Source organism: Rousettus aegyptiacus, unplaced genomic scaffold (assembly GCF_014176215.1).
Source record: "Rousettus aegyptiacus isolate mRouAeg1 unplaced genomic scaffold, mRouAeg1.p scaffold_m13_p_2, whole genome shotgun sequence".
Taxonomy (NCBI): domain Eukaryota; kingdom Metazoa; phylum Chordata; class Mammalia; order Chiroptera; family Pteropodidae; genus Rousettus; species Rousettus aegyptiacus.
Window position 1 is genome coordinate 13862666 of NW_023416295.1, and position 25673 is coordinate 13888338.

At 46.0% G+C, this 25673-nt stretch overlaps 1 protein-coding gene and 1 pseudogene across 5 annotated transcripts; both read left to right on the forward strand.

Annotated features, from left to right (window-relative positions):
* The first annotated feature begins 10077 nt into the window (after nt 1–10077).
* On the forward strand, nt 10078–21947 carry LOC107516778 (aspartyl aminopeptidase). Of its 5 annotated transcripts, none has more exons than XM_016156874.2 (15): nt 10078–10184; nt 10807–10900; nt 10987–11075; nt 11177–11290; nt 11518–11643; nt 11868–11998; nt 12288–12354; nt 12471–12578; nt 13281–13358; nt 14358–14441; nt 15437–15597; nt 15983–16058; nt 16145–16246; nt 21277–21444; nt 21808–21947. In XM_016156874.2, the coding sequence occupies exons 1-15, from the start codon at nt 10179–10181 to the stop codon at nt 21856–21858; spliced, it is 1455 nt and encodes a 484-aa protein (XP_016012360.1). In that variant the 5' UTR covers nt 10078–10178; the 3' UTR covers nt 21859–21947. The 5 variants fall into 5 exon arrangements, with proteins under 5 accessions (XP_016012360.1, XP_016012363.1, XP_016012361.1 ...); XM_016156877.2 differs by having other exon boundaries at nt 15983–16022; XM_016156875.2 differs by lacking the exon at nt 10078–10184 and adding an exon at nt 10406–10710.
* On the forward strand, nt 17763–17881 carry LOC118614658 (annotated as a pseudogene).
* Nucleotides 21948–25673: the final 3726 nt, after the last annotated feature.

Sequence of the window (25673 nt, forward strand, 5' to 3'; positions counted from 1 at the left end):
TTATTTAATAACATCATTTCAAGAGGAAAAAGGAAACATTACCATATGAAATGTAAGCCATCTTCCAATTTCATATATGTGTTAATCGCTCAGTAGCAATATTTGTATAGCATACTTGGCTCTCTACTTTTACCCAGATAGTCCCCTTTTCAGCTTCCGTGCATTCACTGTTGATGGTCGGTGCCCAAGGGCTTGGGGTTCAAGTCCTTACTTCCAAACTGCGTTTAGCTGAGCCACCTTAGGTAAGTTCTTTGGCTTCCTTAAGCCTCCGTTTTTCCTAAATAGATAACTTCCAAGATAACTCACAACAATTGTAGTGAATATTAAACGAGATGATATAGTTTAAAGCGTTTAGCGCTGTATTGGATATTCAACACAGGAGGGCTATCAATATTGTGATAATTTTAAAACGTTTTTGTTGTGTTGAATCGCGCCTCTCCGAAGACGGAGGTGAAGATCTGGTATTTCGTGGTCGAAGTGCCCTCCAGTGGCCATATCGGGAAACTGCAGGCTTCCTGATGCGCTTGGGGAGTCCCTTTGCTAGCCCAGAAACCAATTCAGCCACCCCACCCCCAGACCAGGCTTATCTAACCCAACTGGAATTCTTCATTTTATCTTTCCTTTTACAGAGGCCTTAATGGGTTTTTAAAAAGTACTTAATAGGATAAGAGACTAGGGGCCGAGCTTTAGCCCAGGAAGGCCATAGCCTGGACTTAACACTGTCTCTGAAAGCTTGGGCAGAGGGCCCTGCAGCAGGGAGGTACGATGATGGATGCTATGTGCGGGACATGAGTTCTCTGCTGACCTGGACACTGTGGGATCTGGCTAGTGAGAGACCCCTCTTGCTGCCAACATCCAAATATCTAGCATAGAACAAGCGAAGCCTGTTTCAGGTATCTGCTTCTAGGCTTTAGCAGATCTGCCATTTGTCCTTCCTTCCTTCCTTCCTTCCTTCCTTCCTTCCTTCCTTCCTTCTTTCCTTCCTCCATCCATATTTATTGAACACTGGCTGTGTACCAAGCCTCACATCCTAGGTGCTGGGGTTTAAAAAGATCAATCTAACACAGACACAAACACTGCCACCAAGAGTTGTTCACAATGTCCCAGACACCACATGCAGAGTTAATCCTCGCATTTGAGTGTTTATGGCTTCTCTGTGGCTTATTATGTGGCTGAGTAGGAGGGCAGAGGCAGGAACATCAGATCCAGGCTGCCTGATAGCCCCGATAAAATGCGTCCATAGAGGAAGTTTTGTCTGGCTGAGTTTGGGGCTGACTTCCTCCTCCTGGGCTACACTGCCCCTCTGAGAAACACTCCCCATCTCAAATATTAACCAAACTCCTAGCTTCTCCTGCATTGGGGTCCCTAATCTCCCCTCCCTTCCCCATCACTGCCCTATGCCCAGAGCCCAGGGCTGGGAGTCAGGGAGGGGTGATGTGTTTTTAACCCACCTTGCGATGGATGGCCTGGGGAGGGATTATGTAGCATCCAAACCCAGCTCACTGGCCAACTCTGCATTGTCCAGAATGGAGAGGAAGGAGCCTTACTCCAGAGTTACTGGATATGAGAGTGGCTAGAGGTGTTCGGGGTCTATCTTTTCAGAAGATGGTATGAGGAGGAGAAAGAGCGGGTCGAGTGTCTGCTACAAGTGCACATTGATCCTGGGACTCTGTTGCCTCCTTGAGCTGCCATCCTCCCTTCTTCCTTTCATGGTCCGACTTCTCAAGTGTCTTCCCAACCCTTCCTCAGTTCCCCCTCGTCTGCTCCTGATTGTTCCATTTCCCCAAAATTCTTCCTAGCTGCCGTAGCACCTGTCCCTCGCTGGGTCCCCTCAACTCCTAGACCAGCGCTGTCCAATAGAAATATAATGGGAGCCATATGTGCCATTTTAAATGTTCTGGTAGCCACATCTGAAAAAGGTAGAGAAAAGATGAGATCAGTTTTAATAAAATAGAGTATTTAACCCATAGAATCCAAAATACTATCGTTTTAACGTATAATCAATGTTTTAAAATTGAGAAATATATATTTTTTTCATAATCTGAAGTGCACAGTATTTTCTATGTCTGGCTCCTCTCACTTTGGACTGGCCACATTTCAAGTGCTCAATAGCCACAATGTGGCTGGTGGCCACCATACTGGGCAGCGCAGTCCCGAAGGCTTCATTCACGACTTGGCATACACACTCCCACTATGTGTGGCTAATCATCTCATTCCCGCATGTTCTCTCTCCCCAGGGAGATCGGAAGTCCCCTGGCTCAGAGTCCTCATTTTATTCATCCTGCATCTCCCACGGCACCTTACAACGGCGCACCACACCCAGGAGGACCTCCACATGTGTTTGTTGATGGCGGTGAGTTGAGGATTGATTTTCGTGGTTTAGCTATGGCTGTAAATGGCGTTTTATAGATTGCTTCTGTGTATGCACCCTGCTGCAATATTAGCAGAAACAAGCAGCCGTGGTTGTCAGCAGGGCCAGAGGCCTTGGGGCAGATGAGGCTCCCTGCATTAGGCGTGGGAAGTCCTGCCAGACCACATACCATTTCTCTGGTTTAAGAGCCTGTCATTGCCACCCTGTGCTCCTCCCTGCAACCCCATCTCTGTTAAACCTCGGATATATAGCCCTTGTCAGGGTGCATTACACAAAGGATGTGTCTCCGGCGTTCCACCACCAGGCTGGGAGCTCCTCAGGGCAGAAAAGGAGTTATTCAGGTTGACAAGAGCCTGATCCACGACAGATGCACAAAGCATGCTTGTCGAATGAATAATTGAATGGATGGCTGGAGTCAGTGAAGCCTCTCATTCATGTGTTTATGTACCCCCCCCAAAAAAAATCTTTATTGAGCATTTACTATGTGTCAGGCACGGTGCTAGGCACAGGATTTTCAACAGTGAACAAGACAACTGTGGGCTTTGCCCTCTTGGAGCTCACCTTCTGGTGGGAGATGCAAACAATAAACAAGGAAACACGCAAATAAAATAATTAGCGCACAGACTGGGGAAGGTTACAAAGAGGCTGAGCTGGAGAATGATAGGGGAGCCTCCTGGAATACAAGAACCTTCCCCCAGCTCAGAGAACATCGTTTAGACTTTGGCCACAACAGGCCAGCCTAAGGGCCAGATGCTATGAGGACTTCACCATATCAGATTGCATTGATGATGTCACAATGGGCCCTGTGAGCTGATGTGAGGACCTTGCAAGTTGGAGCAGAAGCGCTGAGCCAGTAAGAGAAGCTGGCAAAAAAAAAAAAAAAAAAAAAAGGCAGGAGATCCAGACCTTTTCCACCTGGCCTCTGAAAGACCCGGCCTGAGAAGAAGTGACCAGGCGACCATGGTGTTCAGCCTTGTCTCCTGCCTCCCTCCCCAACAACTGGTTCCCAGGCTACCCTGAGGCTACTGGACCTGTCTTTACTTTTGTCTTCAGTGGGAGTGTCCCAGCCAGCGCAGAGCACCAACCTGTGAGCCATGCACTGTCTTAGGGATTGTGCAGGATAAAAAGATGAATGAGACATGGCCCCTGCCCTCAAGTTACTGACAAATTAGACCCTGAGCAAGTGGTTTAGCAGAACAATGCCCATCATCCTCTTGGCTAACTTTGGAGGAGCGGTGCGCTAAGAGTTGGTGGAATCATTCTAACTAGCCCAGTCTTGGGTCCTAAGCTTCTCTCCCCATGTTCACCCACAACATGGCAGTGAGATCAAGGGCAGCCCACCTGTGGCAGGAACGTGTTTGAGATTATATATGTATGTGTCTCAAGGTGGTGGTCTAAGGATAACAGAATTATTTGCAGCATAGGTTAAAAATGCACATCCCTGAGCCTTGGCCCAAACCTTCCAAATCAGAATTGTCAAGTGAATCTGCATTTTAAACATCACTCTAGGTCATTCTTACCCTAAACAATGCCTGAGAGTTGAAACACCTACCATAGTTCCCATGTCTGGCTGACCAGGGGGTGTTGGTTTCTCTGTTCGAGATGGGTGTGGGTGTTTAATATTTTTATTTCTAATGAAAAGCCATGATTCATAAGCTGCTAATAGCCAGCTGTCAGCTTGGAAGGAATCAGAGGCCACCGAGAACAGAATCCTCCGTCGTTTTGACCCATCTATAAAATGCTTACCTGAGCAGACAGTGTTAAAAGGCCATTAAAACAGCAGACACAGAATAACCTAGTCCCTGGAACTTTATAGACATATTTGCTCAAACCCAAGTGCTTGCAAAGAGTAAATAAAAGGGAAGCAAAATGAACAAGCGCCCCTAGAAATACGAACTGAAAGTAAACAGCCTTGTTCACTAAAATAAACAGGACAAATCCAGCGAGGATTAAATGACCTCTAGTCAGACAGACTCAGAGCCAGAAATGCCCCGTTTTGGCTCCTTGAGGAAGGAGAGGTGAGGGGCCATCTCAGCCACCTGGGGGTGTGCTCCCGGAGCACTGCCTTGGGAGGCCAGGGACAGACCTGCAAGGGCAGACATTGCTTGTGGGCAGTGTGAATGCTCTGTAGACCTCCCTGGCAGACTGCCACAGGGCCTGAAAAATCTCATGATTAAGAACAAAAAGAGCGCCTTAAAAGGCCTCTGATAAAATGCAAATTTTCTAGAGGCCAAGTACCTCAAGTCGCTATTATTTGCCATTTATTCATTAATTTAGTGAACATTTGTTTAGCCCTTGCTGTGTTTCAGGCCCTGTGCCAGTAACTAAAGATATCAAGATGAGTTAAGGCATAAATCTGGCCTCAAGTTGCTCATGGTTTAATATGAGAGATAATAATAGCTAACATTTATTGCTCACTTCCTATTTGACAGACTTCACAAGCCCCCTAAAGGCATTATCTCATTTAATCCTCATAACATCACAAGGTGATTACTGTTATCTTTCTCCATTTTACAGATGAGAAAACTGAGACTCAAAGTCTATGGTATAATAGTAAATACCTAACAACTAGCTCTGTGGAAGAAAAAAAAAGCCCTGATTTGTCATGTTTGCCAACATCAGTAGAATAAATACTGCCAGGCTGGTTTCAAGCTACCAGCCTAATGTCACTGAATGTGGAGTTACAAAGAGACGAGGTGTGAGCTGTCTCCAGCATGCCACCGCAAATATGGCCCACAGCTAATCAACGGAGGAGCCAGTATTTGAACCCACGTCTGTCTGATCCTTCGTGCATAACCACTGTTACACTGTCAATAACTACACAAGATCGTTGACATTCAAGAGAGATAGATCTTAAGATCTTTGCAAAATGCCAATTTTACAATACTCCATAAAACTTCCGAGATTCATGATGAGTGCTTCCCTACGTCTCCTGGTTTTTATCACCAGCTGGAGCAGCTGGTTTTCTTTTGAGAGCCGTTTAAAATCCTTTTTATTTTGAAATAATTATACATTCACAGGAGTTTACAGAGAGGTCCTGTGCACACTTCACTCAGTTTCCCTCAGTGGTTACATCTTACATGACCACAGTACAATCTCACAACCAGGCAAGAGAAATTAGTACAGTGTGTGTATATAGTTCCAGGCCATTTTTTCCCCCTAGGATTGTAAGATTTAGCAAATAAAAATATGGGAAATTTAGTTGATTTTTTTTTGGGGGGGTGGGGGAGACATACTTAGAAATTATTCTTTGTTTATCTAAAATTTAACTGAGTGTCCCTATGTTTTATCTGGCAACCTTAATTTTATCATATGTAGATAAAATTTATCATGCAGCCGCCACCATAATCAAGATTCAGAACCACTCCATCACAAAGATGTCCCCTGCGTTACTCCTTTAGTCACACTCATCCCTTCCCCCACCTTCCCATCTTATGCCCATCTCTCTAATCTGGTCACTTTTTTTCACTCATCATAATGCCTGTGAGATCTAGCCAACTTGTTGCAGTTAGCAGTAGTTTGTTCCTTTTTAGTGTTGGAGAGTATTTATTTTCCACGAAAAAACAATTTTTTAAAATTTCATTCGTTCAATAAATATTTATTGTATATCTGCTATGTGCCAGGTACAGATGTGGAGCAGGTTGCCTCAGGTTGGGGTTTTTGCCCAGCAAGTAAGTAAATCCAGGGTGGGCAAGGGACTTGAAGGTATGTGCAAGGGAGCAGTAATAATTAATAATAGAGTACATGATGCATGCTGGGAAAGAAGGAAGTGGAGGCCAAAGGAGTGAGGAATAGGGAAAAGGAAGGATCAATAGTTTATAGTTCTTGTGTAGGTGAAGCATTAATGGAGTTGGGTACCTTTTTTTGAAGGTTTCCTTATCTAATCCCCAATTTATATTTTGTTTACAATACTAATATCAAAAGAAACATTCCATCCACTCTTCCTTCCACATGAAGACACAATTTCCATAGCAAAAGTCAATACAGCTTTCCGTGAGCATTTTGAAACTGAAAGCTTTAGCATTTGTAAGCATGCTAACCAACAAATGCTTACTAACTTAATCAGGGCATAGAAGAAAACAAAAATTACTTTCACAGAAAGTACTTAAAATTCATCTTTCCACCTATTACTTTTTAACCTCGCTTATTAGGTTTTTAAAAGTAGGTAATATGTGCATGTTAAATTCAAAAAGTGCAAAAGGAAGTATCCCTTCCATCCCAGACCTTCAGCCCCTCCATTTCTCCTTCCCAGAGTCAGTTACCATCTTCTTGTGACTTCTAACATAATTTAAACATATAAGAACACATGTGTGTGTCTGTGGTTCACACACACACACACACACACACACAAATGGCAGCATATCATAAATGTTATTCGGCTCCTTGTTTTTCCACTTAGTAATGTATCTTGGAAATTGTTCTTTATCAGTACCTATAAAGGTGCTTCATTCTTTGTAACTATATAAAGTATTTTTTAAACCTCCCTCCTAGAACATAATTGGTTGAACATTATAATCTTGCTTGAGCTACTCACCTCAAGGCATCCTGGGATTTGTAGTTCTTAATCGGTGCTTGCTTGGAAAACAGAACTCGAGCAGAAGACATGTGTTGGAAGCTAAAGTGCCCTTCCAACAACATTGTCAGATGACAAACTGTACCGTGCTATGCAAGTTCCTATCATTATACCCAGAAGAAAATTATTAATTATTTATACATTTAAACCACCAAGATCACTCATTTTAGCAGACAGCAGCAGGACTCCCCCCGCCCCCCAGCATTGCTTTGGTCTTCTTTATTCCTGATCACCCTTAACATTAACAATTATGTGACAAATTACTTCTTAGGAAGTTTTTCTCATCAACTGATGGGTCAGAAGGGACATGCATATCAAACCAACTCACACTGAAGTGTGTGTAACTGATTGTAATGTTAACTCATAGGTATTTGTTAAAAAGATAAGTAAATGGTAGCATTGTGAACACAAACTAAGGATTGCTGGGGAAGATTTTCTTAGGAGGCTGAGGACAAGAATGATTCTCGGAAACTCTTTTGGGATAGCAAAGCTTCCCCCTTGATCTTCCCACTTCATATCAAATAGCACCCTCTTGTACAGAGATAAACACTCTTCTTCCAAACCTGTTTCCATGTATTTACATATATATTTTAAATAAAATCCAGAAATTTAGCTCAGTTTTACATAAATGCTCTTGTCCTATAAAGATTATTGCGTGAATTGCTTTTTTTCACTTAACAATATATTTGGAACTTTTTTCTGAAATACATAAAGATCGACTTCACATTATTTTTTATTGCCACATGGTATTCAAACACTCTGCCTCAAACTTTAATGTGCATCCAAATCAGCTAGGGATCCTGTTAAGATGCAGATTCTGATTAGGTAAGTCTGGGATAAGTGCCAGGGTTCTACAATTCTGAAAAGTTCCCAGGTTAGCAAATCACACTCTGAGGAATAAAAATATCTAGTGTAGGTGAAATTGTGTGCTAGAGCTGACTTGGACTAGCTCATAGAAACCAATAGTCAAATTTCCAGGAATTTTGTGATCCCATTGTTAAGCACAGCACTCATTAAAAACTTAAATCTTGTAAACTTACAATTAAATTAAATTAAATTAAATTAAATTAAATTACAAAGATAATAAATACGCAAAAATCATTACTTTTCTAATTATCTTACTATAAATCTATGCTGTCGAGATTATGTCTATTTTATCTCTTACGGTGGAAATCCACATAATGCTATGCTTTTGTGCATCTCTTCCCAACTCCACATTCAGTTCATGCTGGTAATTTGGAATTGTCACAGAGCTTATACAACAAAAATTGGGTATAAAGGCTTGGGGTAATGCAACACTTGATATTACCAATCTCTTTCATTTTTTTCTACTCTGACAAATCAAAATGGTATCTCGTTTCTAACTTGCATCTCCCTGGTTACAGTGAGATTGAGTCTTTCATACGTTCATTCCTAGGAATTTAATAGTATTTCCTGTAAATAAATGTTTTTACAATTATATTTTCTAGTTGATTATTGTACAGGCGAGCAGTTCTAAAAGTTTGTCAGTTTATTTTCTTGGAGGTCCTACATCATGATATAATCTACAAATAACGATAAATTTTATAATTGTTTATTTTGTTTTGTGGTGCTGGCTCTGACTGCAGGTCCACATTGCCTGTCAGAGGTAATAGCTCATCAGAGTCTTACTTCTGATTTGAATGTCTGCTATACTTCTGGCAGATAGCCTTTATCCTTTCTCTTCCAGGTTTCTTAATAGGATTTTGTTTTGTTTGCCAAGAATGAGTGTTCAATTTATCATTTACTTATACTTTCTAAGTTAAGCATTTTGATGATATTTTGAATTTGTCACATTAACATGTACTCTTTTTGTAATCAGAAGAACATTATAAAGAGTTTTCTTTGTCTCCTTCCTTTATACAATGTACATCCATTTCAGCTCTTTTCAAATGTGTCCCTTCCCCAGTGGCTGGACAAGAACGTTCTCTCCATTTCCCACTAAGCACTGAAACTCTCTCATAATGTCATCGCAATAAATAATTAGAGAATGCCATGAATTTAACCTGTCACCTAGGGTGTATATTCTTGAACAACCCCCTGCAATAGCTACTCCTTTGAAGTGAGCTGCAGGACCTCTCCAACTATCCCTCACTTCCGGACATTCCCATCAATACATAAACAAAGATTGCTCCATTTACCTGTCATTCCTGGAATGCTGATAACACCCCTGGTAGACGGACCAAGGGACCGCCAAGAGCTCTGATCAGAATCTATAGCTAGGCCGGTGGGTGGGTTTTTTAAATTGCTACCCACCACTCTTGACATAGATACATTGGAATTGCCTCCAACAATATATGAAACTTGATTTTTCTGTCATCTTAAGATGTGGAAAGAGTACAGATATCAGACTCAAATCCCAGATGCCTCCAAACAGCTGTGTAATCTTGGGCAAGTCATTAACTTCTCTGTCCCTCAGGGATCTCCCATGTAACATCAGCACTTACCAAGAAAAAGGGCCAGAAAAGATCTGAGAGTGGTTTTTCCAGGCCCCTGGAATGAATTCAGTCCAACCCCACCTTTACCATTTACTACTTTCAGCAGGTTATTTGTCTCTATATTTAGATTTGTTTGTGTTTAAACGATGACAGTAAAAATACAAAGTTGATAAGTCAGTTGTGAAGATTAAACGGGATAACACGTTAAGCTTTATCATAAAGCTAAACTCATGACGAGCGCTCCACGACCATTAGCCATGTTGCTTTATCACAAAGGTGCCTGTGGCGAGAGAGAGTACTTTGTACAGCACCCGTCGGACGAGGGGAGCTGCCAGAGGCGAGTCTTTTCTCGGACTTTCTGACCTCGCGGAGGGGTGGTCGGCGGCTGCCTTACTACCTCCCAGACGGCAGAGGGCCCCCGCCACTGTCTCAGAGGGCGCAGCGGGGGCGGGGCGGATGGCAAGGCCTGGCGCAGGGCGGGCGAATGGCAGAGGCGGAAAGGACGGTGAGGCCGGGTGCCGGGCGGGAGGGGCGGGGCGAACGGCGGGGCGGGGCGGACGGTGAGGCCTGGAGCGAGGCGGGAGGGGCGGGGCGAACGGCGGGGCGGGGCGGACGGTGAGGCCTGGAGCGAGGAGGGAGGGGCGGGGCGAACGATGGGGGCGGGGCGGACGGTGAGGCCTGGCCCGGCGAAGGGCGGGGCGAGGCGGGCCTAGTGGCAGGAGTAGGGCGAACCTAGTGCAGGGCCTGGGCGAGTGAACGCTAGCCCGAGCGTGGGGCCATGCAGGTACGTGGCCCCCGCCCGACCCGCTCGAATTTCTATCTCAGACCCGGCCTCGAGCCCACTCGAGCTCAAGCTCAGCAGTACGCTGAGGTGGGGGCCGCGCCCGACCCAAAGAGAAACCGAAAGCCCAGCCCCGCGTGACCCGACCTTCCAGGAGTTGGGAAGGCGTGTCTGCGAGAGACTGGGGTGGGCGGGGGAGAGGGGCGGAGGGTTGGTGGGTCATTCCCTGGAGAACTGGGCTTCAGTTCCGGAAGCGGGTCGCGCACGGGGTGCTGGCCGCCTTAGAGTTAGGGACGGGTCTGGGGTCTCGGACTTTGAGACCCGGCCGGGATTTCCCATCTGGGCGGGCACGTGGGGGTGAGATTTAGCCGGCCGAGCTAAAGCTCGGATTAGGGGCGCGGCGTCTTAGACTTGCTGGGCGGGAACCGCAGCGGGGTTCGTGATACTTTGGCTGGAGGGCGAAGGTTTCAGCGGAGAGAGGTTCTGCCAGCGTCTGAGTCTCTCGGTAGGGAAAGAGGTGGAAGCAGAGGTCTGAATCTTGGAACGGTCACTTTGGGGGTTTGGGGCTGAAATCCCCGGAGCCTGGATGAGAGGTCAGGGGTGTCTGAGCGCTTCCTTGTCCTAGGTGGCTATGAGCGGCAAGGCCCGCAAAGAGGCGGTGCAGGCTGCCGCCCGGGAGCTTCTCAAGTTCGTGAACCGAAGCCCCTCTCCTTTCCATGGTAAGTGACCAGGGCAGCAGAGGCGGATAGGAGCCAGTGTGCCTCCTACCGGCTTCTTTCGCTGTAAGAGGGTTCTTTCCCTGCAGCTGTGGCCGAGTGCCGAAGCCGCCTCCTCCAGGCTGGCTTCCATGAGCTCAAGGAGACTGAGAGCTGGGATATTAAGCCGGAGAGCAAGGTACTAGGGGTGAGGTGGGGACCAAAAGGCAGGTCCCTAAGCTCAAAGTACTGTGTGCCAGTAGGCTGGCTAATCCAATTCAAGCCCCTGCTCCTCCTCAGTACTTCCTGACCAGGAACTCCTCCACCATCATCGCTTTTGCTGTGGGAGGCGAGTATGTTCCTGGCAATGGTTTCAGCCTCATTGGGGCCCACACGGACAGCCCCTGCCTCCGGGTAAGGAATTGGGGTTGCGCTGGAATGGGGGAGGCATCAAAGAATATGGGGGAAACAGGGCAGAAGAGAGCTGGGAGGACACATTGGGGACTCTATTCCATTGAGCAGGGACCCTTCTCTATCACTAATATTCATTCTGTGTGACTTAGCTTGTGAACAACCTGTCTCATCTCCAAATCCTGTCGCGCAGCTTTCTCTGACTCCTCACTCCCCATCTTCACACTCAGGTGAAGCGGCGATCTCGCCGAAGCCAGGTGGGCTTCCAGCAGATTGGTGTGGAGACCTATGGCGGTGGAATCTGGAGCACCTGGTTTGACCGGGACCTGACCTTGGCTGGACGTGTCATTATCAAGGTAGTAACTGGGGTTGAACCTGGGAGGTTCTCATCTTCAGCTCTCTGAAAATTGATTGTCATTTTCCTTCAGAGTATCTGTGGAGAGCTACACCCCCACTCTGGGGGCAGGGGGGAAAGGGCAGTCCAGAGCAGAGGACCACCTTGGTTAGTTCGTGTGAAGTGGGGCTTTAACCAGCTGTGGTTGGGAGGCGCCCTGGGCTGACCAGGCTCGGTCGGCCACAGTGCCCTACCTCAGGCCGGCTGGAGCAGCGGCTGGTGCATGTGGAGCGGCCCATTCTTCGCATCCCGCACCTGGCCATCCATCTGCAGCGAAACATCAACGAGAACTTCGGGCCCAACATGGAGATGCACTTGTGAGACTGGGGCAAGGGCTTTGGTGACTAGGAGGGATAGGGTATGGCACCAGGTGACGGAAGGGGCTCCAGTGGGACCTGAGAGACCATTACCAAATGGTGGCCACTGTCGGGTTCTACTCTTGGGACCCATTTGATGTCCAAGGGCCCTTACAACTCTGCTGTTTGGGAGGACAAATTGGGAATTGAAGGGCAAGGGCCGTTCCCCATCAGATGCCTGAGTCCAGTGCCCCTCCCCTCTGTGCCCTCTGGCCCTCCCCACAACTTGTTTTCACGTGTCTCCCCACAGAGTCCCCATTATTGCCACAGCAGTCCAGGAAGAGCTGGAGAAGGGGACTCTTGAGCCAGGGCCTGCAGTAAGACACTCCTCTACTTATGGGGAGGGTGAGCAGGTGGAGAAGGAACCGATCCCCTGAGAAGGGGACAGGCGGGGAAGAACAGACCCTTCTCCCAACACCCTTCTGCCCTACAGGATGACCGGCACCACTCCGTCCTCATTTCCCTTCTCTGTGCCCATCTGGGGCTGAACCCTGAGGACATCTTGGAAATGGAGCTCTGCCTTGCAGACACCCAGCCTGCGGTGAGGAAGGGCTGTGGAAACTTGGGATGGGGACCGCTGGGATACCAGCCTGCCCCAGTGTGTCCCCTGACGCACTCATCACCTTTGCCACTCTCCCAGTATTCTCATTCCTGTTCTACCCAGTAGATATCCCGTCCTTCTGTCTACAGGACAGTGGTTCTCAAAAACGGCAGTTTCCTGCTCCAGACCTGCCTCTGTGGATGCTCTTGGCGGGGGGCCTGGGAATAGGTTTTTCCACAGATCCCCCAGGAGTTTTTGCTACAGTTGGTCCTGTCTGTTTTGAGCCCCACTGACTCTGAACTTCTGAGGGCGAGAGGCCTCTCCACATGGCCACCCTTTTCCTGGAGCCTGTCCTCGTGCCCCTCCCATTTGCCAACTACTAAGGCTTTGGATGTTCAGTTCTCTTTGAATGTGCACCAAGTTTCTGTGTCTCAGCGGGTTTCCTCCTCTCTTATTCTTTACCTTTTTTTGTGACCATTCAGCTTCTCCCTTTTCTTGTCTCATGGGAATTGGTCAGGAACTGTAGGCCACAGCCCAGCCCCATTCTCCAGCCCTGCGTAGCGGATCATAGTCCTAAGCCAGGGCTCAGAGGGAGGTTATGTTGGAACCAAGGAGACAACTCAAGCTCAGGCCATTGGGAGCTAGGAGAAGCAGGTGAGCGGTATGGGGTTAAATGTCAGGCTGACTGTCTTGTCTTTCTAGGTCCTGGGTGGTGCCTATGAGGAGTTCATCTTTGCCCCTCGACTGGACAATCTGCATAGCTGCTTCTGTGCTCTGCAGGTGAGGAGCTGGGGCACCCCCAGGCAGCATGCAGCACGCACTGGGAGAGGCAGAGTTTTGGGGCAAGGGAACTGCTGCCTCAAGCCCCAGCAAGTGGCGAGACAGCCACTGGCCGCCCCCGGTCTGCTGGTGGGCCGTGGGGCGAGGCCTAAATGCAGCAGCCTCAGTATCACTCCTCTTGGCCCCAACCTTCACCAGCCTGGGGCCTGGAGCTGTGTGAGGAAGGCCGAGAGGTGGTTAGGGCACCACCGTGTCTTGTCCAAACCCTGTTTCTGCTGCCTCTCCTTTAAGTTAACCTCTGCTTCAAGGGAAAGGTCTTAACAGCCCATCAGGCAGTATCATCCCTTCCATCTGCTCCCCACCCTCAGGCATAAGCCCACTCATCCTTCTCTTCGTGCCTTGGAATCTCAGTGGGGTTGTCTTTTCTTCCTCTTAGCCACCTTAATAGTCCCACTTTCTTTCCATCCTAGTAGATTCCCTTCCTCTCCTCTCCCCCTCACCCCTCCCTCTGCCCTCTTCACACCTCTGTTTCCCTCCCCCTCCTGTTTTTAGAGATAGGCTTTGGGCTATAAATGAGACCAAAGCTAGGTCTGGGACTCACATTCACTTCTGCTGCAAGCCAGCCAGTCATGTCTCCTTGATTGAGTGACAGTCACCTCTTTGAACCCCGATCTTTTCACTGAGGCCAGTTAGTTTGCATAATCTTTGTGGTCCTTTTGACTTTATGGGATTCTCCACCCTTCCCCTCCACTTTACACATCCTCCTGTCTTTTGCATGGGAGTTTCTCCCAAAGGGTGGCTTCTCCTATCCCGTTAGAAAGGTCCCCCACTGCCCTCCACCAGGCAGTGCCCCCAGAGATGAAGGCCAGTGAAAGCACAAGCCCCTTTCACTGCAGCCATGATGTCAGAGGTGGGGATGGGCAACTCTAAGGTGTTAGTGGGCTGAGTTACGGAAGCAGACGGAGTGAGGATGATGCTCTCGATCCCTCTGTAAACCAGGCCTTGATCGATTCCTGCGCAGCCCCTGCCTCCCTGGCCGCGGATCCCCATGTGCGCATGGTTGCTCTCTATGACAACGAAGAGGTACACAGAGGGCTCTGGGGAGGGTCCCCTCTGGGCAGTCTTCCATGGCCGGCCTGTGCCAGTACAGGAGACGCTGCCTGTGCTCTCTAGCACTTGGTCTCCTCTGGCTCAGCATTCATCGGCCTCCGTTGTGACATACCTCCCATGTTTCTCTGCGTGAGCATGGTGAGCTCCTGGACGACACGGGCTGTGCCCTTTCATCCTCAGAGCCCCAGGGGTCGGCATGTGGTAGGTTCTCATCATGCCTGCCTGTGTTAGGGTGCAGCCCTAGATGCTATGATGGACCTTGAGCAGCTGGACAGTTCTCTCATACAACCACACAGGTCAGAGTTAGCAGTTCAGGACAGGTCTCTACTCTCCTGAACACATAGCTTCCATTTCCGGATCCAGGTGGCTGTTCCAGGTTGTGCCATCTCTTCTATACTGAGTTAGTAGGAAGGGAGAAAGGGGCAAGGGGGAGTGTCTGCCCATCCATTTAAGGGCATGACCCAAAGGTGGCATTCACCACTGCCTACATTCCATAGAACTCAACCCGGCCATGTTTAGCTGCAGGGGAAACTAGGAATGCCATCTCTGCCTGCATAGTCACGTACTTAGCCACAGCCTGTGTGTTACAGAAGGTATGAACAGTTAGCAGTTGGTCTCTGTCACACATGTAAAAGAGGACTGACCCTTGCGGTGGGGCATCCGTGCTGAGCCCCAGATGTGAGGGTCAGGGGACAAGGAGGGGCAGTGCAGGCCGCCACCAGAAAGTGCTGTTTCTGCCCCAAAGGTGACTGAGGATTAGTTTGGCCCTGACCTACCTTCGGGTTTTGGTAACACAGGGTTGAGAAGTTGCTGATAATACCCCACATTTCTCATCCATGGACTCAGTGGGATTCTGGGCCAGTGTGGGTGTGGGGCTCCTCTCCCGGGCCTCTAGCTCAAGCCCCTCCCGGGCCTCTTGCTCAAGCCCCTCAGCCCAGACCCCAGAACCAGGTCTCTGCTCTTGCCAGGTGGGGTCTGAGAGTGCCCAGGGGGCACAGTCACTGCTGACGGAGCTGGTGCTGCGGCGGATCTCGGCCTCGCCCCAGCACCTGACAGCCTTCGAGGAAGCCATACCCAAGTCCTACATGATCAGCGCAGACATGGCCCACGCTGTGCACCCCAATTACCTGTGAGTGTTCGTGCCAGGCACGCAGTCACAGTCCTGACGCAGCCGGAGACCCGGGTGTAACCCTGGGCCCCAGCCTTTCCCCTTCCCCTTCCTCATTCACCTGGGAGGTTCAATGGGGGCTTCCTTTTGACTTTCCAAGGCCCAGCTTGGTCAACATCATGTAATGCCTAACCCAGGTATATTGAATAGGCTCTATCTACAGATTTAATTCCATCTATCTCTAGAGGCTGCCTGGAACACTGCTTAGCATACCTCTGAGGTCCTGCAGGGCTGGGTGGGAAAGCATGCTGTGATCCATTAGTGATGTCTGTTGTGAGAGAGGCAGTGGGTGTAGACAGGCCCAGCTCCTGTTCGCCATCGCTGGCCCTTAACCTCTCTGTTACAGGGACAAGCATGAGGAGAACCACCGGCCCTTATTTCACAAGGTGAGGTGCTTCTGTTTCTCCTCAGGGACCTGGGAGGTGAGTTGGCTCTGGGCCTCATCGTTCCCTGTGGGCCTGTCCCCCATCTCTACCTCACCCTTGATTCCTGGTTTCCATCTCCCCAGGGCCCTGTGATTAAGGTGAACAGTAAGCAACGCTATGCCTCGAATGCAGTCTCAGAGGCCCTGATCCGTGAGGTGGCCAGCAATGTTGGGGTGCCCCTGCAGGTGAGGGCAGGCCCTGCCTGGGAAGGCGGGAGGGGAGTGAACGGGGAATGACACAAGCAGACTGGCTCCCAATGAACGGGGAGCCCAGCAGACAACCTTCAGCGGAAGGGGTCCCAGTAGAATGAGGAGAACAGGGGTTTTGGGCATAAGCAGAGCTGGGAGCTATGTTGGTGCCGCCAGCTGTGTGACCTTGGACTGGTCTCCAAAGTTCTCTGAGTCTCAGTTTCTACACCCGTAAAACAGGGCTGATAACAATGCCTGTTCTGTTGGATTTCTGTGAAGATTAAAGGTGCGGTGTGCTCATGGCACCCCCAGCTCCCCTGTGTCTCCCTTACACACCGTGGGGGCTTCCATAAGGGTACCTAGGGCTGGGAAACTTAGAACTCCAACTGCTCACTTGCATTCTTACCTTGACAGTGGCTCATCTTGTCATAGGTACAGGTATAGACACAGGCAAGCCTCAGAGATATTGTGGGTTTGGGTCTAGACTAATGCAATAAAATGAATATTACAATAAAGCAAATCACCTGAATTTTTTGGTTTCCTAGTTCCTATAGTTATGTTTATACTACATTGTAGTCTGTTAAGTGTGCAATATAGCATTATGTCTGGAAAACAATGTATATACCTTAATTTAAGAATGTTGCTAAAAAGTGCTAATCATCATCTGAGCATTCAGTGAGTCACAATCTTTCATTGGTGGAGAGTCTCGCGTCGGCGTTGATGGCTGCCGACCGATCAGGGTGTTGGTGGTATCATGAGGTTGTGGCAAGTCAGTCACATCTTCGGTTCTCTAGCTATTCCCACCACGTCTACCGTTATTTCCTCCACTGAAGTCTCGAACCTCTCAGAGTCATCGATGAGGGCTGGAATCTTTCCAAACTCCTGCTAACGTTGATATTTTGACTTCTTCCCACGAATTACAGATGTTCTTAATGACTTCTAAAATGATAAGTCCTTTTTAGAAGGTTTTCAGTATACTTTGCTCAGAACCATCAGAGGAATGAATCACTATGGTAGCCTTACAAAATGTGTTTCTTAAATACTAAGACTTGAAAGTCAAAATTCTCTTTGATCCGTGCCTGTAGAAAGGATGTTGTGTTAGGCGTGAAGACATTAATCTTGTATATCTCCATCAGAGCTTTTGGATAACCAGGTGCATTGTCAATGAGCAGTAATATTTTAAAAGGAATCTTTTTCTTCTGAGCAATAGATCACAAATTGGGCTTAAAATATTCAGTAAACCATGTTGTAAACAGATGTGCTGTCATCTAGGCTTCGTTGTTCCCTTTCTGGAGCACAGGCAGAGTAGATTTAGCATAATTCTTAAGCATCTCAGGACTTTCAGAATGTTAATAACCGTTGGTTTCAACTTAAAGTCTCCAGCTCGTTAGTCCCTAAGAGAGCCACCCTGTCCTTGGAAGGCAGGCACTGACTTCTCTCTAGCTATGAAAGCCCTAGACAGCATCTTCTTCCAACAGAAGTTGTTTTGTCTACATTGAAAATCTCTTGTTTAGTCTATGGTCATGCTACCCTGAAAGTGCCCAATCTCGTCCGATCTCGAAAGCTAAGCAGGGTCGGGCCTGGTTAGTACTTGGATGGGAGACCACCTTGGAATACCAAGCGCTGTAGGTGTGTGTGTTTTGTTTTTTTTTTAAAGGGGAGGGGGGAGAAAATCTCTCGTTTAGCGCAGCCACCTTCATTAATTACCTTAGCTAGATCTTCTGGATAACCTGCTGCAGCTTCTTCATCAGCACTTGCTGCTTCAGCTTGCCCTTTTGTGTTACAGAGACAGCTTCTTTCCTTAAACCTCACGAACCAGCCCCTGTTAGCTTCAAACTTTCTTCTGCAGCTTCCTCACCTCTCTCAGCCTTCACAGAATTGAAGAGAGTTAGGGCCTTGCTCTGGATTAGGCTTTGGGTTAAGGGAAGGTTGTGGCTGATTTGATCTTCTGTCCAGACCAGTAAAACTTTCTCCATATCTGAAATAAGGCTATTTCACTTTCTTATCATTTGTGTGTTCACTGGAGTAGCATTTTTAACTTCCTTTGAGAACTTTTCCTTTTTATTCACAACTTGGCTACCACCGCAAGAGGCCTAGCTTTGGCCTATCTTGGCTTTTGACATGCCTTCTGCACTAAGCTTAGTCATTTCTTGCTTTTGATATAAAGTGAGAGATGTGTGATTCTTGCTTTTACTTGAACCTTTAGAAGCCATTGCAGGGTTATTAGTTGGCCTAAATATCATGTTGTTGTGTCTTGGAGAACAGGGAGCCCCAAAGAGAGGGACAGAGACAGGAACGGCTGGCCGGTAGAGCAGTCAGGACACACTGCATTCGCTGATTAAGTTCACTCTCTTCTATGGGTGTGGTTCGCGGTCCCCAGAACAACTACAGTGCTAACATCAAACATACTTAACTGATCACAGATCACCATCACCAATATAATAACGAAAAAGCTCGAAAAATGTGACAGACACTAAAGTGAGCAAATGCTATTGGAAAAATGGCACCAGTAGAGTTGCTCCACTCAGGGTTGCTGTAGACCTTCAATTTGTAAAAAAAAAAAAAAAAAAAAGCACAGTAAGACAAGAAGTATGCCTTTGTAGACAGACAAAGATAGATTAGATAGATTAGACAGAGGCAGGCAGCTGTGGGGAGAGCATCCTGGCCAGAGGGAGTGAATGCAAAGGCCTCCAGTGGGGCCGGAGTAAGCTTGGGCTGTCAGGAGGAAACAGGGCCACAGTGGCAGAGCCGGGGCTAGGAGAGAGGTGCCCACGTGTGTGCGTGCACACACGCCCCTCTCCATCTAGGCCAGTTGTACAGGGCCTCCAAGGCCATGGAAGCCTGTTTCAGTTCCCTTCTCAGGCAGTGGGAAGACATTGGGGGATTTTTCTTTAATAACTTATGGCAAAAATAGGACATGTGTACTTGAGAAAATTAGAAGATAGAAATAAACTAAAACATTAATCCCCTGAGATTTGTGTATATTTTTTTCCAGATTTTTTTCCATGCATATACTTAACACATTTTTTAAAGAATGAAATCATCTTGGACATGTCTTTTGCTTCCTCTTTTCATTCAGTACTCTTTCCCTTTCTATTTCAGTAAATTTTCCTTTGAGTAGATTTGTATCTCATGTAAATACACAGATCAGTTTCAGTTTACCCCACTTAACACAAAAATATTTTTTGGTATCCAGGTCAGGACCACGTTATTTCTGGTTTATACGTTGCTTAAGTGTCTTTTAATATAGCACACACCTCCCTGTTTTTTTAAAAAATAACATAGGCTTGTTGAAAAAAGACAGGCTGATCATCCCATGTAGTTCTCACATTTTGAGTTTGCCTGGTTGCTTCCTCCTGGTGGTGTTTAGCTTGTATTTCCTGTAAACTGGAATTCATATCTGAAGGCTTGATGGATCGAAGGCTTGAAACATTTTTGGCCAGAAGACATCATGGCTGGTGTGTCTTTCATGTTGCGCCATATGAATATCATCTGGGTGATCCACCCTTAGGGATCAGCGTGACCACTGGATTGGGGGTGCCCTTCGATCCCCCCATCATATGTGAATTTTCCTCAGACTGGACAGGAAACCTGTATGAGAGATCAAGTCCCCATCAACCAGCCACGTAAAGGTTTTAACACCAATTAATAATCGTTGCCTAAATCAATAATTTCATTAGAGTTTACTGAACCCCCTCAATTCCTCCTGTCTGCATTTCATCCCTTTTACATTTATTAGTGAAATGGAAATTTCTTCCTTATCAACTAGGGCTATTTGGTTGTTATGAAGTATGGTTCCTATTGGAGAGGCAGGATAAATGCTAATTCTTCCCCTTTAATAGCCAATTTTCAAGATAAAGTGTTTTAATAGCCTCCTCAAATGGTAACAGTTTTTTTCCCTTTTTCTTGTCTATGATTATAAAATCATAGATTTTCATTGGTTCAATCTGATGCGCTATAATCATTTTATTTCATGCTTAAATTAGAGTAACTTTGACCAGTGGGAACCCTTTCAATGTAATTCCTGTGTCCTTTGACATAACTCTTGAAAGTTTTCTTTTTGGCACAATGAGAAATTGCAGTCTAGTCTTGTTCATTTCTCTTCCCCGACTTGTTAGCTTTTTGTGGGTAATGATAGAGACCGTGATCTGGCACCATGAGTGTTCGTTGTTATTGGTGTGGGTGTGGGCTGGCTAGAAAAAAGTGTATGTGTTTTGAAAATCATGATTTTTATTTAAAATCATGCTTCTTATTCAAAAATTAAGAATTATTACTTCATTTACTTGATTTTATAATTGTTTTCCTTTACATTGAAAATCTTGATATCTAACAAATAGTTTTCTTATTTATCTTTTTACTAGAATATGAATAGTTTCAAAATACCAATAGGAATATTTTTAAAAACAATAAAACTACTGAGTGATTTTCCTTTGTGTGTGTATGGGCTTTGGGGGTGGTGAGTGCGTGTTAAGCAAGAGGGTAGCATAAGCAGCAGTCCCCAACCTTTTTGGCACCACGGGCCGGTGCTCCTATGAGAATCCAATGCCTGATGATCTGAGGTGGAGCTGAGGCAGTGATGCTAGCGCTGGGGAGTGGCTGCAAATACAGATGAAGCTTCGCTCGCTCCCCTGCTGCTCATCTGCTGTGCGGCCCAGTTCCTAACAGGCCATGGACCAGTACCGGTCTGCAGCCTGGGGGTTGGGGACCTGTATGATCCTTTATGATCCTTCTTATTTTAATTCCCCTGCCTGCAATGTGGAGAATGGATTCTTTATGGGAGGCAAGATGATGGTAGCCGGAACTAGGGTGGTGGCAGTGTAGATGGAGAGAATAGGACCAATTCAGAATACATTACCCTTTGGGCCTGCCATTTAATGTTGGTGTTGCGATTTTATGTTGGTCACATCCACTCTCTGAGGGTAGACCATCCGCCAGGCCCCTTTCATCCCTGCGGTCATAAGGTGACTTCCTCCTGGGCCTTAATGAGCACATACTACATGTTGCTCATGAACCTCTTCTCTCCGCAGGATCTCATGGTCCGGAATGACTCCCCCTGCGGGTCCACCATTGGGCCTATCTTGGCTTCTCGGCTGGGGCTACGTGTACTGGATCTAGGCAGCCCCCAACTGGCCATGCACTCCATCCGGGAGACAGCGTGTACCACAGGGGTGCTCCAGACACTCACCCTCTTTAAGGTAGCTCCTGCCCCACCCATCACCCTCCCCGCTGGGTTCCTTCCCCCTCTAGTACCTGGGTGGGTTGCTGCGACATCGCCACCACTAAGTGACTTGCCTGGGTGATGGGGTTGATTGTCTTGGCAGTACCACATAGAAAAAGAATGGTCCCTGTTCTTCTCAAGGCTCAGGTGCCCTGATGAGCCCCCAGAAGATAATGAGGGGACAGAGAAGTGATCAGGGATGAGGAGACTGGGGTGGCTGTCAGGTGTGGCAAAGCAGCTATATCCTTGTCTTGCTGGGGCCTATGTTTGTGGGAGGTGGGTGGCGGGGGACCCCATCTGGTCTCCACTGATTCCAAATCCCAAATTGTCTCCCATCTAGGGCTTCTTTGAGCTATTCCCATCTCTGAGCCGTAACCTCTTAGTGGATTGAGACCTTGTGGAAAGAATTCTCTTGCATTTGAGAGGGGAAGTTCTCACCTGAGCTGAAGCTGGATTATTAAAGTGGGTTTTTAACTCAAACTCATTCTGTTGTGCTTATTTGGTGATTGTAGGAGTGGGGTTTAGCCTGGCTTAAACTTCTGGAACCAGAACAGAGGGGGAGGTTGGGGTATAGATAAAGGAGTCCACAGCTCCTGGGAGCGGATGGAGGCCTGATTGCAAACTTCTTTTCCTTAAGTTCATGCCTGAAATGGGCACAGGTTGGGTGGGTCCATAATGGGAAGGTCATTTCTCCCATCCTCTGTTCTCCATTCTTGGAAGTGGCCTCAATATTCTTCTGTACTTCTGTTCCCAGAATAGTCCTGAAGCGAAGCTCAGCCCTCTGAGGTCTCAGCACTCAGCGTTAGACCACCCCAGAGCTGCCCTGTGCGGCCCGGGCTGTTTCCCACTCTCCCTCATCCCTCCCTGCCCCTCCAGGCACCACAGAGAGGAGGACACAGTCTAGGCTTAGCATCACCCTTCATCATCCAGCTCACTTCTCAACAGCTGCTGGCATTATTTGGTTAATATATTACCAAGAAAAATGATTACCACTGAAAAAAATCAAAGTAGGAAAAGTCACAGTCTTCTTATAAACTCTTCCATCAAAACAATTGTGACGAACGGTGTTTTTCCAATGTTTTGGTTACCAGTATGAAAATTTTTTATATAAATGTGACCATTTAAGTTTTTTAAAACAACATGATGCATAAAACAACAATGCTTGTGGGGTTTAAAATCGATATAATTAAGCTATATGACCACAGTGGCACAATACTCAGGAGAGGTCAACAAGTTCATGTGTACTAAAGTTTTGCAATGTTCAGAAGAGAGTGAAGGAATCTATCAATACTGAGAAGTCAAGGATACATACTGTAATTTTTAGGAAAACCATTAAAAGAATTTAAAAAGCATGTAAGTTCTATTATAAGTTGAATTGTGTCCCCTGAAAAGATGTTGAAATCCTAACTCTGGTACCTGTCAGTGTGATCTTATTTGGAAATAGGGTGTTTGATGATGATCAAGGTGAGGACAGTAGGGTGGGCCCTAATTCAATACGAAAGTTCATACTGAAATTTGATACAGAGACATGACAGAGGGAAGATATGAAGACAAAGAGGCCATGTGAAAATGAGGGATCAGAGAGATGCATCTACAGGCCAAAGAATGCCAAAGATCACTGATGAACCACCAGAAACTGAAAGAGGCAAAGAGGATTCCCCTACAGGATTCGAAGGAGCATGGGCCTGCCAATACCTAGATTTCAGAATTCTAGCCTCCAGAACTCTTAAGACAATAAATTACTGTTTCAAACCACCTAGTTTTGAGTACTTTGTGACAGCAGCCCTGGGAAACTAATACGACTTCAGACTAATGGAGTAGGGAAAACAGGATCATGAAAAAATAATGGGTACATTCTACAACTTCTCTTCAAATGATTCAGCAAAACCATATTATGTATATATGTGGTGGCAATATAAAATAGTAAAATGGATTGACTCTAGGTCAAAAAGTATTGACTTAGGTGGAGAGACGATGGGTGTTCATTGTACTATTTCAATTTTTTTGTTTTAACCTATGTTAAAAATGTGGAGGCAATTTTAAAAATTCAATCCAAAATAAGGGGAGAAATGAGAAAAAAAGTGAAGCAATAAAAAGCACTAAATAAGATGTAAGACCGAAACTCAAATATATCTAGTTATATATAACATTGAATAAGTAGACTAATTTTATCTCAATAAGGTTATTTTTTTTAAAAAAGTAAATAGTTCAGTTAAAATACAAAGATTGTCAGATTCAATATAAAAAATTATAACTGTTTACAAGTGATGCACCTAAAACATGAAGATACAGAAGTTGACAAAACATTACTATAGATTTGTTTGTTTTTAAGTTCCACAAATTTCATATACGGAACCATATGTACTCTTTTTTTGTACAGATTCTTTTTTCCCCAAAAGCTTGTCCGGCTTTTTTTTGATCAACAGTATTACTGAGATTTCTCTGTGTTGTTGCATGTAGAAATAGTTCTCTTTTTTATTGCTGAATAATATTGCTTTATATGAATACACCATGATGTTTTTCATCCATTTTCCTTTGAGTTGTTTCCAGTGTTCGGTTATGATGAATAAAGCTCTTATGAACATTCTTATACCAATATATTTGTAGGCAAATATTCATTACCTTTGGATATATACCTGAGTAGAATTGCTAGATTATAGGGTCGATGCATGTTTATCTTTATAAGAAACTGCCTAACAATTTCACAAATTGGCTATGCCATTTTACGCACCCACCAGAAATATATGAGAGTTCCATTTGCCCTATACCCTCACCAACACTTGGTATTGTCAGTAAGAAAAACCAAACATCTAAAACTTTGAAAAATAAAAGAGGAAAGAACACCAGTATTACCCTGATACCAAAACTAGACAAAGACATCGTATGTAAAAGGAAGAAATTTGTTCTTTATGAATATAGATGCAAACATTCTCAAACTAGCAAACTGAATGCAGTAACAAGTAGAAAGGATCATATACCATGAGAAAGCGGGATTTATCCCAAGAATGCAAACTTGTTTCAACTCATGACAATCAATGTAATGTACCATATTAATAGAATAAAGGACAAAAACCATATGATCACCTTAATAGGTGCAGAAAAGACATTTGACAAAATCCAACATCCTTTCATGATAAAAATATATATATATTTAACACTCCTAAATGGAAGGGAACTTCCTCAATCCGATAAAAAGCATCTATGAAAAACCCACAGATAACATCATACTTACTGATGAAAGATTGAAAGCTTTCCTCCTAAGATCAGGAATAAGACAAAGGTATCTGCTCATCACTTTTAGTTAACATTAGAGGGAGAATTGGACGCACAGAGACAGGGAAGAAGGCCCTGTGAAGACGGACACAGACATTGGAGTTATGCTGCCACAAGCCAAGGAATGCCAGCCGTCTTCAGCATATGAAAGAAGCGAAGAAGAACTCTCCATAGAGCCTGAGCAGGGAGTGTGACCCTGCCTACACCTTGATTTTGGACTTCCGGCCTCCAGAACTGTGAGAGAATACATTTCTGTTGTTTTAAGCTATTCAAACTTGTGGTGATTTGTTGCAGCAGCCCTAGGAAGCTAATACACTCTTTAGAAATGTTTTCTTAATTGCTTTGCACAATAACTAAGATAAGTTTGAAGGATGCTTTGCCCACAGAACCAGGAGAGTGATTAATTTTGGGAGGAAGGAGAGGAGGGCGAGGGCTGTAATCTGGAAGGGACAGGAAGTGTTTCTGGGGTATAGGCAGTGTTGTTACCTGGAGAGTATCACATGGTGGTTCACAATGACAATCTATTGAGCTGGACCTTTACATCTTATCCACTTTTGTTTATCTAGATTACTTTTCACGGTCATAAGGTAAAACTACTTTTTCAAAAAGGAAAAAGGAAAAGAGCACAAGGGCCTCTAGACACAAAAGTTGACATTAGAAACATTCTAAATTGAAAGAAGCGTTTTTCTAAGATGATTAGAAAGGGGAAAAAATGTCCCTTTCATGCCTAGAAGCTCTGGGATTGGCCCTGCGCAGAGAATAGATGAGCAAGAGGGTCAATTGGGCTTTCCAGGAAAATCCCCTTCCCCTGGCTCATCTCCCTGTTGCCCCCAGGGGGCGCTGCTCTCCATCGAACTCGGCTTCGGGGGAGACAAGAGTCACCCCTTCCTCTCCGCCCTTACTGTGTGGCTGGTGGCAGACTGAAATGTTCAA